At 46.7% G+C, this 16,519-nt stretch overlaps 1 protein-coding gene across 2 annotated transcripts in view; it reads right to left on the bottom strand.

Moving 5' to 3' along the window:
* The window catches only part of TUBGCP3 (tubulin gamma complex component 3), a 634,372-nt gene that overhangs the window by 169,292 nt on the left and 448,561 nt on the right, over window positions 1-16,519 (bottom strand). For both annotated transcript variants that reach the window (XM_063953156.1, XM_063953155.1), the window contains exon 15: window positions 13,595-13,730. In XM_063953156.1, the coding sequence (XP_063809226.1) occupies window positions 13,595-13,730 (136 nt within the window). The remainder of the gene's footprint in view (window positions 1-13,594; window positions 13,731-16,519) is intronic.

Below are 16,519 nucleotides of genomic sequence, written 5' to 3'. Positions count from 1 at the left end.
CAAAAAGCCCTTTGGGGGGACAGAGTGAGAGTATGCCAGCACACACCAGAGCGCTATATATATACAGGGACTAACTGAGGTATGTCCCTAATAGCTGCTTTTCATATAAATAAGATTTTACTTACCGATAAATCTATTTCTCGTAGTCCGTAGTGGATGCTGGGGACTCCGTCAGGACCATGGGGAATAGCGGCTCCGCAGGAGACAGGGCACAAAAAGTAAGCTTTTAGGATCACATGGTGTGTACTGGCTCCTCCCCCTATGACCCTCCTCCAAGCCTCAGTTAGGTACTGTGCCCGGACGAGCGTACACAATAAGGAAGGATCTTGAATCCAGGGTAAGACTCATACCAGCCACACCAATCACACCGTACAACCTGTGATTTGAACCCAGTTAACAGTATGATAACAACGAAGGAGCCTCTGAAAAGATGGCCCACAACAATAACAACCCGATTTTTGTAACAATAATTATGTACAAGTAATGCAGACAATCCGCACTTGGGATGGGCGCCCAGCATCCACTACGGACTACGAGAAATAGATTTATCGGTAAGTAAAATCTTATTTTCTCTAACGTCCTAGTGGATGCTGGGGACTCCGTCAGGACCATGGGGATTATACCAAAGCTCCCAAACGGGCGGGAGAGTGCGGATGACTCTGCAGCACCGAATGAGAGAAACTCCAGGTCCTCCTCAGCCAGGGTATCAAATTTGTAGAATTTTACAAACGTGTTCCCCCCCCTGACCACGTAGCTGCTCGGCAAAGTTGTAAAGCCGAGACCCCTCGGGCAGCCGCCCAAGATGAGCCCACCTTCCTTGTGGAATGGGCATTTACAGATTTTGGCTGTGGCAGGCCTGCCACAGAATGTGCAAGCTGAATTGTACTACAAATCCAACGAGCAATAGTCTGCTTAGAAGCAGGAGCACCCAGCTTTTTGGGTGCATACAATATAAACAGCAAGTCAGACTTTCTGACTCCAGCCGTCCTGGAATTATATATATATATATATATATATATATATATATATATATATATATATATATATATATATATATATATATATTCAGGGCCCTGACAACGTCTAGCAACTTGGAGTCCTCCAAGTCCCTAGTAGCCGCAGGCACCACAATAGGTTGTTTCAGGTGAAACGCTGACACCACCTTAGGAAGAAACTGGGGACAAGTCCGCAGTTCTGCCCTGTCCGAATGGAAAATCAAATATGGGCTTTTGTAAGACAAAGCCGCCAATTCTGACAATCGCCTGGCCGAGGCCAGGGCCAACAGCATGGTCACTTTCCATGCGAGATATTTCAAATCCACAGATTTGAGCGGTTCAAACCAATATGATTTGAGGAATCCCAACACTACGTTGAGATCCCACGGTGCCACTGGAGGCACAAAAGGGGCTGTATATGCAATACTCCCTTGACAAACGTCTGGACTTCAGGAACCAAAGCCAATTCTTTCTGGAAGAAAATCTACAGGGCCGAAACTTGAACCTTAATGGACCCCAATTTGAGGCTCATAGACACTCCTGTTTGCAGGAAGTGCAGAATCGACCTAGTTGAAATTTCTTCGTGGGGCCTTCCTGGCCTCACCCACGCAACATATTTTCACCACATGTGGTGATAACGTTGTGCGGTCACCTCCTTCCTGGCTTTGACCAGGGTAGGTATGACCTCTTCCGAAATGCCTTTTCCCTTAGGATCCGGCGTTCAACCGCCATGCCGTCAAACGCAGCCGCGGTAAGTCTTGGAACAGACATGGTACTTGCTGAAGCAAGTCCCTTCTTAGCTCCCGAGGCCATTAGTCCTCTGTGAGCATCTCTTGAAGTTCCGGGTACCAAGTCCCTCTTGGCCAATCCGGAGCCACGAGTATAGTTCTTACTCATCTACGTCTTATAATTCTCAATACCTTGGTTATGAGAAGCAGAGGAGGGAACACATACACCGACTGTTACACCCACGGTGTTAGCAGGACGTCCACAGCTATCGCCTGAAGGTCTCGTGACCTGGCGCAATACCTGTCCCGTTTTTTGTTCGGGCGGGACGCCATCATGTCCACCTTTGGTCTTTCCCAACGGTTCACAATCATGCGGAAAACTTCCCGATGAAGTTCCCACTCTCCCGGGTGGAGGTCGTGCCTGCTGAGGAAGTCTGCTTCCCAGTCGTCCACTCCCGGAATGAACACTGCTGACAGTGCTATCACATGATTTTCCGCCTAGCGAAAAATCCTTGCAGTTTTGCCACTGCCCTCCTGCTTCTTGTGCCGCCCTTTCTGTTTACGTGGGCGACTGCCGTGATGTTATCCCACTGGATCAATACCGGCTGACCTTGAAGCAGAGGTCTTGCTAAGCTTAGAGCATTATAAATTTGCTCTTAGCTCAGTATATTTATGTGGAGAGAATTCTCCAGACTTGATCACACTCCCTGGAAATTTTTTCCCTGTGTGACTGCTCCCCAGCCTCTCAGGCTGGCCTCCGTGGTCACCAGCATCCAATCCTGAATGCCGAATCTGCGGCCCTCTAGAAGATGAGCACTCTGTAATCACCACAGGAGAGACACCCTTGTCCTTGGATATAGGGTTATCCGCTGAGGCATCTGAAGATGCGATCCGGACCATTTTTCCAGCAGATCCCACTGAAGAGTTCTTGCGTGAAATCTGCCGAATGGAATCGCTTCGTAATAAGCCACCATTTTTACCAGGACTCTTGTGCAATGATGCACTGACACTTTTCCTGGTTTTAGGAGGATCCCGATTAGCTCGGATAACTCCCTGGCTTTCTCCTCTGGGAGAAACACCTTTTTCTGGACTGTGTCCAGAATCATCCCTAGGACCAGCAGACGTGTCGTCGGAACAACTGCGGTTTTGGAATATTTAGAATCCACCCGTGCTGTCGTAGAACTACTTGAGATAGTGCTACTCCGACCTCCAACTGTTCTCTGGACCTTGTTCATATCAGGAGGTCGTCCATTTTCTTTGAAGACGAATCCTCATTTCGGTCATTACCTTGGTAAGGACCCGGGGTGCCTTGGACAATCCAACGGCATCGTCTGAAACTGATAGTGACAGTTCTGTACCACGAACCTGAGGTACCCTTGGTGAGAAAGGCAAATTTTGGGACATGGAGGTAAGCATCCCTGATGTCCCGGGACACCATATAGTCCCCTTCTTCCCGGTTCGCTATCACTGCTCTGAGTGACTGCATCTGGATTTGAACCTTTGTAAGTGTTCAAATATTTCAGATTTAGAATAGGTCTCACCTAGCCTTCTGGCTTCAGTACCACCATATAGTGTGGAATAATACCCCTTTCCTTGTCGTAGGAGGGGTAATTTTATTATCACCTGCTGGGAATACAGCTTGTGAATTGTTTTCAATACTGCCTCCCTGTCGGAGGGAGACATTGGTACAGCAGACTACAGGAACCTGCGAGGGGGAAACGTCTCGACATTCCAATCTGTACCCCTTGGATACTACTTGTAGGATCCAGGGGTCCTGTACGGTCCCAGCGTCATGCTGAGAACTTGGTAGAAGCGGTGGAGGGCTTCTGTTCCTGGGAATGGGCTGCCTGCTGCAGTCTTCTTCCCTTTCCTCTATCCCTGGGCAGATATGACTCTTATAGGGACGAAAGGACTGAGGCTGAAAAGACGGTGTCTTTTTCTGCAGAGATGTGACTTAGGGTAAAAAACGGTGGATTTTCCAGCAGTTGCCGTGGCCACCAGGTCCCATGGACCGACCCCAAATAATTCCTCCCCTTTATACGGCAATACATCTTTGTGCCGTTTGGAATCTGCATCACCTGACCACTGTCGTGTCCATAAACATCTTCTTGCAGATATGGACATCGCATTTACTCTTGATGCCAGAGTGCAAATATCCCTCTGCGCATCTCGCATATATAGAAATGCATCCTTTAAATGCTCTATAGTCAATAAAATACTGTCCCTGTCAAGGGTATCAATATTTTTAGTCAGGGAATCCGACCAAGCCACCTCAGCTCTGCACATCCAGGCTGAGGCGATCGCTGGTCGCAGTATAACACCAGCATGTGTGTGTATACTTTTTAGGATATTTTCCAGCCTCCTATCAGCTGGCTCCTTAAGTACGGCCCTATCTGTAGATGGTACCGCCACTTGTTCTGATAAGCATGTGAGCGCCTTATCCACCCTAAGGGGTGTTTCCCAACGCGCCCTAACTTCTGGCGGGAAAGGGTATACCGCCAATAATTTTCTATCGGGGGAAACCCACGCATCATCACACACTTCATTTAATTTATCTGATTCAGGAAAAACTACAGGTAGTTTTTTCACATCCCACATAATACCCTTTTTTGTGGTACTTGTAGTATCAGAAATATGTAACACCTCCTTCATTGCCCTTAACGTGTGGCCCTAAAGGAAAATACGTTTGTTTCTTCACCGTCGACACTGAAATCAGTGTCCGTGTCTGGGTCGACCGACTGAGGTAAATGGGCGTTTTACAGCCCCTGACGGTGTTTGAGACGCCTGGACAGGTACTAATTTGTTCGCCGGCCGTCTCATGTCGTCAACCGGCTTGCAGCGTGTTGACATTATCACGTAATTCCATAAATAAGCCATCCATTCCGGTGTCGACTCCCTAGAGAGTGACATCACCATTACAGGCAATTTGCTCCGCCTCCTCACCAACATTTTCCTCATACATGTCGACACACACGTACCGACATACAGCACACACATAGGGAATGCTCTGATAGAGGACAGGACCCACTAGCCCTTTGGGGAGACAGAGGGAGAGTTTGCCAGCACACACCAAAACGCTATAATTATACAGGGACAACCTTTATATAAGTGTTCCTCCCTTATAGCATTTTAATATATATTCATATCGCCAAATCAGTGCCCCCCCTCTCTGTTTTAACCCTGTTTCTGTAGTGCAGTGCAGGGGAGAGCATGGGAGCCTTCCCACCAGCATTTCTGTGAGGGAAAATGGTGCTGTGTGCTGAGGAGAATAGGCCCCGCCCCCTTTTCGGCGGGCTTCTTCTCCGGAGTCTGTGATATCTGGCAGGGGTTAAATACATCCATATAGCCTCAAGGGCTATATGTGATGTATTTTTCGCCATACAGGTATTATACATTGCTGCCCAGGGCGCCCCCCCCCCCCCCGCGCCCTGCACCCTCCGTGACCGCTGTGTGAAGTGTGCTGACAACAATGGCGCACAGCTGCAGTGCTGTGCTCTACCTGATGAAGACTGAAAGTCTTCTGCCGCCTGGTTCCGGACCTCTTCAATCTTCAGCATCTGCAAGGGGGGTCGGCGGCGCGGCTCCGGGACGAACCCCAGGGCGAGACCTGTGTTCCGACTCCCTCTGGAGCTAATGGTGTCCAGTAGCCTAAGAAGCCAATCCATCCTGCACGCAGGTGAGTTCACTTCTCTCCCCTAAGTCCCTCGATGCAGTGAGCCTGTTGCCAGCAGGACTCACTGAAAATAAAGAACCTAAAAACTTTTTCTAAGCAACTCTTTAAGAGAGGCACCTAGATTGCACCCTGCTCGGACGGGCACAAAAACCTAACTGAGGCTTGGAGGAGGGTCATAGGGGGAGGAGCCAGTACACACCATGTGATCCTAAAAGCTTACTTTTTGTGCCCTGTCTCCTGCGGAGCCGCTATTCCCCATGGTCCTGACGGAGTCCCCAGCATCCACTAGGACGTTAGAGAAATATATGTATATATACTGCCAAATTTAATGCCCCCCCTCTCTTTTCCCTCTTACTGTTACTGTATATTGCAGGGAAGAGCCAGGGAGCTTCCTTCCAGCCGAGCTGTGAGGGAAAAATGGTGCCAGTGTGCTGAGGAGATAGGCTCCGCCCCTTTTTCGCTGCCTATTCTCCCGCTTTTTATGGAATTCTGGCAGGGGTATTTACCTCATATATAGCCTCTGGGGTTATATATTGAGGTATTTTAGCCAGCCAAGGTGTTATTATTGCTGCCTCAGGGCGCCCCCCCCCAGCGCCCTGCACCCTCAGTGACCGGAGTGTGAAGTGTGAGAGGAGCAATGGCGCACAGCTGCAGTGCTGTGCGCTACCTTGGTGAAGACAGAGTCTTCATGCCGCCGATTTTCCGGACCATCTTCTTGCTTCTGGCTCTGTAAGGGGGACGGCGGCGCGGCTCCGGGACCGAACACCAAGGACTGGGCCTGCGGTCGATCCCTCTGGAGCTAATGGTGTCCAGTAGCCTAAGAAACCCAATCCGGCTGCAAGCAGGCGAGTTCGCTTCTTCTCCCCTTAGTCCCTCGCTGCAGTGAGCCTGTTGCCAGCAGGTCTCACTGAAAATAAAAAACCTAAGTCTATTCTTTCTAAGAGCTCAGGAGAGCCCCTAGTGTGCATCCAACCTCGGCCGGGCACAAATTCTAACTGAGGCTTGGAGGAGGGTCATAGTGGGAGGAGCCAGTGCACACCAGGTAGTCTGAAATCTTTCTAGAGTGCCCAGCCTCCTTCGGAGCCCGCTATTCCCCATGGTCCTTACGGAGTTCCCAGCATCCACTAGGACGTCAGAGAAAGAGGATTAAAAGAATGGTATTCCGAAAGCTCTAAACTGGAGTGGCCAATTAGATGGTAGATATTAAATTTTCAAATACAAACAATATTATATGACAAAGACTCAGTATAAACAATATGTACTAGAGGCACAGTGGGGAAACTGATTGGTCTTGTGACATAATTCAGTCTCCATTTTATTAAAGGCTCGCTTGAGTTATTAACTTGCAGGCACTCTCAATAACAAGAGACTTATTGAAAAAAGAAGGCCTTGATTCTTAATTTTGAATTTACAGTGCAGATGAATGCAAAAAATAATGTCTTCTTATTTCTCGTAAATGGCCCCATTTGAATCATCAAAAGAAAATTGAGGTTATTATGTGCTCTGTCTAGCAGCACTTTGGATGCCAATTCTAAGGATGTTTGTTTATTACTTTATATTGGCAAGGGATGTACTGCTGAATTAAACACTATAAATGTTTTAGGATGTAGGCATTTGTATGCAATTGCCTAGGTACTAGTGAAGTGCATTTTCACACAGTGAAATACAAGAAAATTACATTTAATATATGGGTATTTTGCATGACATACTGTACAACCAATTATGCAGCAAACAAAACAAAAAAACATCCTGTTTCAATTCGTTTAATAAGTACATACTTTGCTGCAAGTTCAGAAAAAAATAGTGGCAGAATATCAGTGATTTTTTTTTACACTAGCGGTTAAATTTAATGAAATACAGCTACAGATGATCAACAAAATAAGCTGGATAAATGCAAGATGCTTAGAAATAATGGTGTACTGCTTATGTATACACTTCTGAACAAGTTATACGCAGTCGATTCACATTATTATGACCACCTGCTACATTTGACGTCCGCAGTGTGTAGCCCATGAAATACGTCACGTGCCGTGTGCTGGCTTGGTGGGTATATAAGGTGTGCAATAGGCTGTCTGCACACATATCACTCGTTGCTGTCATTGGTGAAAGGGGCGATTTATCAGAGTTGCACAGAGGGATGATTATCGCCTTTCGGGCTAAGGGTGGAAGTATTTCTAAAACGGCGCAGTTTGTGAACGGTTTGCATGCTGCTGTGGTGAAGGTGTATCATGACTGGACAAACGGTACCACTGAAAATAACAGACTTGAAACTGCTCAGCACCATGTGTCATTGATGTGAGGTGAACTGCAACTATGAAGTGAGTGAGGGCCGACAGACACGCTACAGTGAAGCAGCTCACCGTCAAAATTAATCTGGGGGCTACCAGACGTGTGTCTAAAATGACAGTTCAGCTTGTCTAGCTGCTGTCTGCGCTGCACACAGCGGTTACTCTGGCTACTAGCTGGGGGTCATAATTTTGTGACTAGACCGTGTATTAGAACTTATTATATAACATAATACAAAAAAACAAACAAACTGAAATAATTGAAAAATAAGATTTTACTTACCGATAAATCTATTTCTCGTAGTCCGTAGTGGATGCTGGGGACTCCGTCAGGACCATGGGGAATAGCGGCTCCGCAGGAGACAGGGCACAAAAGCAAGCTTTTAGGATCACATGGTGTGTACTGGCTCCTCCCCCTATGACCCTCCTCCAAGCCTCAGTTAGGTACTGTGCCCGGACGAGCGTACACAATAAGGAAGGATCTTGAATCCCGGGTAAGACCCAAACCAGCCACACCAATCACACCGAACAACTTGTGATCTGAACCCAGTTAACAGTATGATAACAATGAAGTAGCCTCTAAAAAAGATGGCTCACAACAATAATAACCCGATTTTTGTAACAATAACTATGTACAAGTAATGCAGACAATCCGCACTTGGGATGGGCGCCCAGCATCCACTACGGACTACGAGAAATAGATTTATCGGTAAGTAAAATCTTATTTTCTCTAACGTCCTAGTGGATGCTGGGGACTCCGTCAGGACCATGGGGATTATACCAAAGCTCCCAAACGGGCGGGAGAGTGCGGGTGACTCTGCAGCACCGAATGAGAGAACTCCAGGTCCTCCTCAGCCAGGGTATCAAATTTGTAGAATTTTACAAACGTGTTCCCCCCTGACCACGTAGCTGCTCGGCAAAATTTTAAAGCCGAGACCCCCTCGGGCATCCGCCCAAGATGAGCCCACCTTCCTTGTGGAATGGGCATTGACAGATTTTGGCTGTGGCAGGCCTGCCACAGAATGTGCAAGCTGAATTGTACTACAAATCCAACGAGCAATCGTCTGCTTAGAAGCAGGAGCACCCATCTTTTGGGGTGCATACAATATAAACAGCAAGTCAGACTTTCTGACTCCAGCCGTCCTGGAAATATATATATATATATATATATATATATATATATATATTTTTAGGGCCCCGACAACGTCTAGCAACTTGGAGTCCTCCAAGTCCCTAGTAGCCGCAGGCACCACAATATGTTGTTTCAGGCGAAACGCTGACACCACCTTAGGAAGAAACTGGGGACGAGTCCGCAGTTCTGCCCTGTCCGAATGGAAAAACAAATATGAGCTTTTTTTTTAAGACAAAGCCCCCAATTCTGACAATCGCCTGGCCGAGGCCAGGGCCACAACATGGTCCCTTTCCATGTGAGATATTTCAAATCCACAGATTTGATCGGTTCAAACCAATATGATTTGAGGAATCCCAACACTACGTTGAGATCCCACGGTGCCACTGGAGGCACACAAGGGGCTGTATATGCAATACTCCCTCGACAAACGTCTGGACTTCAGGAATTGAAGCCAATTTTTTTTTTTTTTTTGGAAGAAAATCTACAGGGCCGAAACTTGAACCTTAATGGACCCCAATTTGAGGCTCATAGACACTCCTGTTTTCAGGAAGTGCAGAAATCGACCTAGTTGAATTTTTTTTCGTGGGGCCTTCCTGGCCTCACCCACGCAACATATTTTCACCACATGTGGTGAAAACGTTGTGCGGTCACCTCCTTCCTGGCTTTGACCAGGGTAGGTATGACCTCTTCCGGAATGCCTTTTCCCTTAGGATCCGGCGTTCAACCGCCATGCCGTCAAACGCAGTCGCGGTAAGTCTTGGAACAGACAAGGTCCCTGCTGGAGCAGGTCCTTTCTTAGAGGCAGATGCCACGGTTCCTCTTGGAACAGACATGGTTCTTGCTGAAAGCAAATCCCATCTTAGCTCCCGAGGCCATTAGTCCTCTGTGAGCATCTCTTGAAGTTCCGGGTACCAAGTCCCTCTTGGCCAATCCGGAGCCACGAGTATAGTTCTTACTCCTCTACGTCTTATAATTCTCAATACCTTGGTTATGAGAAGCAGAAGAGGGAACACATACACCGACTGTTACACCCACGGTGTTACCAGGACGTCCACAGCTATCGCCTGAAGGTCTCGTGACCTGGCGCAATACCTGTCCCGTTTTCTGTTCGGGCGGGACGCCATCATTTCCACCTTTGGTCTTTCCCAACGGTTCACAATCATGCGGAAAACTTCCCGATGAAGTTCCCACTCTCCCGGGTGGAGGTCGTGCCTGCTGAGGAAGTCTGCTTCCCAGTCGTCCACTCCCGGAATGAACACTGCTGACAGTGCTATCACATGATTTTCCGTCTAGCGAAAAATCCTTGCAGTTTTGACCACTGCCCTCCTGCTTCTTGTGCCGCCCTATCTGTTTACGTGGGCGACTGCCGTGATGTTATCCCACTGGATCAATACCGGCTGACCTTGAAGCAGAGGCCTTGCTAAGCTTATAGCATTACAAATTTGCTCTTAGCTCCAGTATATTTATGTGGAGAGAATTCTCCAGACTTGATCACACTCCCTGGAAATTTTTTCCCTGTGTGACTGCTCCCCAGCCTCTCAGGCTGGCCTCCGTGGATACCAGCATCCAATCCTGAATGCCGAATCTGCGGCCCTCTAGAAGATGAGCACTCTGTAATCACCACAGGAGAGACACCCTTGTCCTTGGATATAGGGTTATCCGCTGATGCATCTGAAGATGCGATCCGGACCATTTGTCCAGCAGATCCCACTGAAGAGTTCTTGCGTGAAATCTGCCAAATGGAAGCGCTTCGTAATAAGCCACCATTTTTTACCAGGACTCTTGTGCAATGATGCACTGACACTTTTCCTGGTTTTAGGAGGATCCCGATTAGCTCGGATAACTCCCTGGCTTTCTCCTCTGGGAGAAACACCCTTTTCCTGGACTGTGTCCAGAATCATCCCTAGGACCAGCAGACGTGTCGTCGGAACAACTGCGGTTTTGGAATATTTAGAATCCGCCCGTGCTGTCGTAGAACTACTTGAGATAGTGCTACTCCGACCTCCAACTGTTCTCTGGACCTTGTTCTTATCAGGAGGTCGTCCATTTTCTTTGAAGACGAATCCTCATTTCGGTCATTACCTTGGTAAAGACCCGGGGTGCCTTGGACACTCCAACGGCATCGTCTGAAACTGATAGTGACAGTTCTGTACCACGAACCTGAGGTACCCTTGGTGAGAAAAGCAAATTTTGGGACATGGAGGTAAGCATCCCTGATGTCCCGGGACACCATATAGTCCCCTTGTTCCCAGTTCGCTATCACTGCTCTGAGTGACTCCATCTGAATTTGAACCCTTGTAAGTGTTCAAATTTTTCAGATTTAGAATCGGTCTCACCTAGCCTTCTGGCTTCAGTACCACCCTATAGTGTGGAACAATACCCCTTTCCTTGTTGTAGGAGGGGTAATTTTATTATCACCTGCTGGGAATACAGCTTGTGAATTGTTTTCAATACTGCCTCCCTGTCGGAGGGGGACATTGGTACAGCAGACTACAGGAACCTGCGAGGGGGGAAACGCCTCGACATTCCAATCTGTGCCCCTTTGATACTACTTGTAGGATCCAGGGGTCCTGTACGGTCCCAGCGTCATGCTGAGAACTTAGTAGAAGCGGTGGAGGGCTTCTGTTACTGGGAATGGGCTGCCTGCTGCAGTCTTCTTCCCTTTCCTCTATCCCTGGGCAGATATCTTATAGGGACGAAAAGACTGAGGCTGAAAAGACGGTGTCTTTTTCTGCAGAGATGTGACTTAGGGTAAAAAACAGTGGATCTTCCAGCAGTTGCCGTGGCCACCAGGTCCCATGGACCGACCCCAAATAACTCCTCCCCTTTTATACGGCAATACATCTTTGTGCCGTTTGGAATCTGCATCCCCTGACCACTGTCGTGTCCATAAACATCTTCTTGCAGATATGGACATCGCATTTACTCTTGATGTCAGAGTGCAAATATCCCTCTGCGCATCTCGTATATATAGAAATGCATCCTTTAAATGCTCTATAGTCAATAAAATACTGTCCCTGTCAAGGGTATCAATATTTTTAGTCAGGGAATCCGACCAAGCCACCTCAGCTCTGCACATCCAGGCTGAGGCGATCGCTGGTCACAGTATAAGACCAGCATGTGTGTGTATACTTTTTAGGATATTTTTCTGATAAGCATGTGAGCGCCTTATCCACCCTGAGGAGTGTTTCCCAATGCGCCTTAACTTCTGGCGGGAAAGGGTATACCGCCAATAATTTTCTATCGGGGGAAACCCACGCATCATCACACACTTCATTTAATTTATCTGATTCAGGAAAAACTACAGGTAGTTTTTTCACCTCACACATAATACCCTTCTTTGTGGTACTTGGAGTATCAGAAATATGTAACACCTCCTTCATTGCCCTTAACGTGTGGCCCTAAAGGAAAATACGTTTGTTTCTTCACCGTCGACACTGAAATCAGTGTCCGTGTCTGGGTCTATGTCGACCGACTGAGGTAAATGGGCGTTTTTACAAGCCCTTGACGGTGTCTGAGACGCCTGGACCGGTACTAATTTGTTCGCCGGCCGTCTCATGTCGTCAACCCACTTGCAGCGTGTTGACATTACCACGTAATTCCATAAGTAAGCCATCCATTCCGGTGTCGACTCCCTAGAGAGTGACATCACCATTACAGGCAATTTGCTCCGCCTCCTCACCAACATTTTCCTCATACATGTCGACACACACGTACCGACATACAGCACACACATAGGGAATGCTCTGATAGAGGACAGGACCCACTAGCCCTTTGGGGAGACAGAGGGAGAGTTTGCCAGCACACACCAAAATGCTATAATTATACAGGGACAACCCTTATATAAGTGTTCCTCCCATATAGCATTTAATATATATATGTATATCGCCAAATCAGTGCCCCCCCTCTCTGTTTTAACCCTGTTTCTGTAGTGCAGTGCAGGGGAGAGCCTGGGAGCCTTCCCCTCAGCCTTTCTGTGAGGGAAAATGGCGCTGTGTGCTGAGGAGAATAGGCCCCGCCCCCTTTTCGGCGGGCTTCTTCTCCGGAGATTGTGAAGTCTGGCAGGGGTTAAATACATCCATATAGCCTCAAGGGCTATATGTGATGTATTTTTCGCCATACAGGTATTCTACATTGCTGCCAGGGCGCCCCCCCCCCGCGCCCTGCACCCTCCGTGATCGCTGTGGGAAGTGTGCTGACAGACAATGGCGCACAGCTGCAGTGCTGTGCGCTACCTGAGGAAGACTGAAAAGTCTTCTGCCGCCTGGTTCCAGACCTCTTCAATCTTCAGCATCTGCAAGGGGGTCGGCGGCGCGGCTCCGGGACGAACCCCAGGGCGAGACCTGTGTTCCGACTCCCTCTGAAGCTAATGGTGTCCAGTAGCCTAAGAATCCAATCCATCCTGCACGCAGGTGAGTTGAAATTCTCTCCCCTAAGTCCCTCGATGCAGTGAGCCTGTTGCCAGCAGGACTCACTGAAAATAAAGAACCTAAAAACTTTTTCTAAGCAACTCTTTAAGAGAGCCACCTAGATTGCACCCTTCTCGGACGGGCACAAAAACCTAACTGAGGCTTGGAGGAGGGTCATAGGGGGAGGAGCCAGTACACACCATGTGATCCTAAAAGCTTGCTTTTGTGCCCTGTCTCCTGCGGAGCCGCTATTCCCCATGGTCCTGACGGAGTCCCCAGCATCCACTAGGACGTTAGAGAAATATTTTTCATGCCCATTTATAGCTACAGAAATTTACAGTATAGAGCTAAAATTGCAAATAAGTTTTTCACCTCTAAAAGTCTGACATCCAATCGTTTGAGAATCTCTGGATTGTCAAACTGAGCATTGGTTGCTCTCACAGCAGTCTCAAGAATTCCTGTAAGATTGTGTTGGTACAACGTAGTTGCTGGACGGACTAGTTCTGGTCTAAAAGAACATATAATATAAAATATTGACTTAAATTGTATGTATCAATTAAATTAACATTTTATTTTCTTCTAAAATTGTTCATCAGAATTCTATAATAGGAGGATTTCAGTCTCATAGCAATGCAGGCTGTGCAGGGTCTCAAAGTAGGCTACACACAATAGGGGTCGCATATCAATGCTAGTGCAAAGTGTTGTAACGTCCTTAGCAATTAAATTCTGTAAATTGCTGGTCTCATTAAGATCAGTGGTTCTCAGCTCCAGTCCTCAGGTACCCCCAAACAGGTCTTGTTTGCAGGATTTCGATCTGTGAAAAGCAGGTGGTATAATTACTGACCCAGCTAAATAAATCAACCCACCGCCTGTGCATGATTAAATACATCCACAAAAAGCTGGCCATACGCCTAAAGATTTATTGTCTTATTTGGCTAGATGGAAAGAAAATCTGGTAATGTATGGGAGCAAATAACAATTGGCCAGAAAACTGTCAAAAATTGTTAGGCAAATTGGTTAAATCCATTTGACGTAACAAATTTGTTTGAACAACCATTTTTTTATTATTATTTTAATTTTATTTATTATTTTTTTATTTTTATTTTATTTTTCAGTTATCCGGCATTTTGGATCAAATAGACAATTGTCATTTGCTCCTATACATTACCAGATTTTCGTTCCAACCAGTCAGATTGGGCAATAAATCTTTAGGTGTAAGGACAGTCAGACATGAGCTGTTGGGGATACTCGAGAACCACTGATTCAGATCTTTAAATACATTTTTATATATATTTAATTAAATCAACATACAGTGGATAGATAAATCTGGAAAGATATAATAGCAAGGCACTTCACACTGGCATTACAAATGTATAATTTATTACAAATATGTGGTCAAACAAGAGTGCAGTACCTTACATTTCATTTAGGTTTAAAATGTAGTGAATTTTCTGAGGTACTGGTGAGTAGCATTTCTGTACTCATTTTAACTCAATATGCTGTACATCTTATAATATATTATGGTATTTTTTATTTATTTATTTTTTTTAAAGTCAAGAAATTTCAAGATCATTTTTATGTGCAACGCTCTACTAAATACTGCAATCATATATTTAATTAGTTAGAAGTGCTGACATGAAAGATAGACTGAGAAACCTGTTCAAATATGTGACTAATGTCATCTTCTCTGAGAAGTCTGTAAAGTCAAGTGATAATTGATATACATGGACATGCCATGTGTCATGGGATAGGTGCCCAGAATCTAGCCTAGCGAAGAGCAGCAACTCAATCGGACCATGCCACATGTTGCCAGTACTCCAGGATCCAATTTTCCAACATCGCAAGCAGAGGTAAGGCGTTGTATCCACTGTTGCAGAGTTAACAGGAGAACTAACCTGCTGATAATGTGTCTGGTTCCCTCCGTCATCGAATGTGGATATGATTTAAGTCAGTGTTGCTTACTTGTTACCACGGACAATTCTGGGCAGATGTTGCTGGTCAAGATCATAAAGAACCAGTGGTTGGCCACAGTGAGTGATAATGCGTTCCATGAGGTATTCTCGGAACACACGTGACACCGTAGATAAAAGGAATGTTTAATATCCGCACAACGTCCCATCCGTCGGGTGCACACACATTTGAAAGGGGGTCCCCTCTTTTACATGATGTCAAGTGTTTGCGCTGAGCAAAAAAAATGTGGGTCACAAGTACCACTAATTTTAAGAAAATTGAGGTCCTGCTTCATTGTTTCTGGGTCCCATCACAATTTATGCATTTGAGCTCCTCATATGCCTTCCCCACATAGCACCAGAACACCCCATCCCACATGAGCTACACATACTGTACACCAAGGCAAGTCACACTCATTTTCAGCACTGATGATGCATATAAATTACAATAAGATTTTAGTCACCGGTAAATCTATTTCTCGTAGTCCGTAGTGGATGCTGGGAACTCCGTAAGGACCATGAGGAATAGACGGGCTCCGCAGGAGACTGGGCACTCTAAAAGAAAGATTAGGTACTATCTAATGTGCACTGGCTCCTCCCTCTATGCCCCTCCTCCAGACCTCAGTTAGGACACTGTGCCCGGACGAGCTGACACAATAAGGAAGGATCCCGGGAATCCCGGGTAAGACTCATACCAGCCACACCAATCACACCGTATAACTCGTGATACTATACCCAGTTAACAGTATGAATATAACTGAGCCTCTCAACAGATGGCTCAACAATAACCATTTAGTTAGGCAATAACTATATACAAGTATTGCAGACAATCCGCACTTGGGATGGGCGCCCAGCATCCACTACGGACTACGAGAAATAGATTTACCTGTGAGTAAAATCTTATTTTCTCTGACGTCCTAGTGGATGCTGGGAACTCCGTAAGGACCATGGGGATTATACCAAAGCTCCCAAACGGGCGGGAGAGTGCGGATGACTCTGCAGCACCGAATGAGAGAACTCAAGGTCCTCCTCAGCCAGGGTGTCAAATTTGTAGAATTTTGCAAACGTGTTTGCCCCTGACCAAGTTGCAGCTCGGCAAAGTTGTAAAGCCGAGACCCCTCGGGCAGCCGCCCAAGAAGAGCCCACTTTCCTCGTGGAATGGGCTTTTACTGATTTAGGATACGGCAATCCAGCCGCAAAATGCGCCAGCTGAATTGTGCTACAAATCCAGCGAGCAATAGTCTGCTTAGAAGCAGGAGCACCTAGTTTGTTGGGTGCATACAGGATAAAAAGCGAGTCAGTTTTCCTAACTCCAGCCGTCCTGGAAACATACATTTTCAAGGCCCTG

This window comes from Pseudophryne corroboree, chromosome 2, assembly GCF_028390025.1.
Source record: "Pseudophryne corroboree isolate aPseCor3 chromosome 2, aPseCor3.hap2, whole genome shotgun sequence".
In the NCBI taxonomy this organism is placed as follows: domain Eukaryota; kingdom Metazoa; phylum Chordata; class Amphibia; order Anura; family Myobatrachidae; genus Pseudophryne; species Pseudophryne corroboree.
This window is presented reverse-complemented; position numbering and strand designations above follow the sequence as displayed.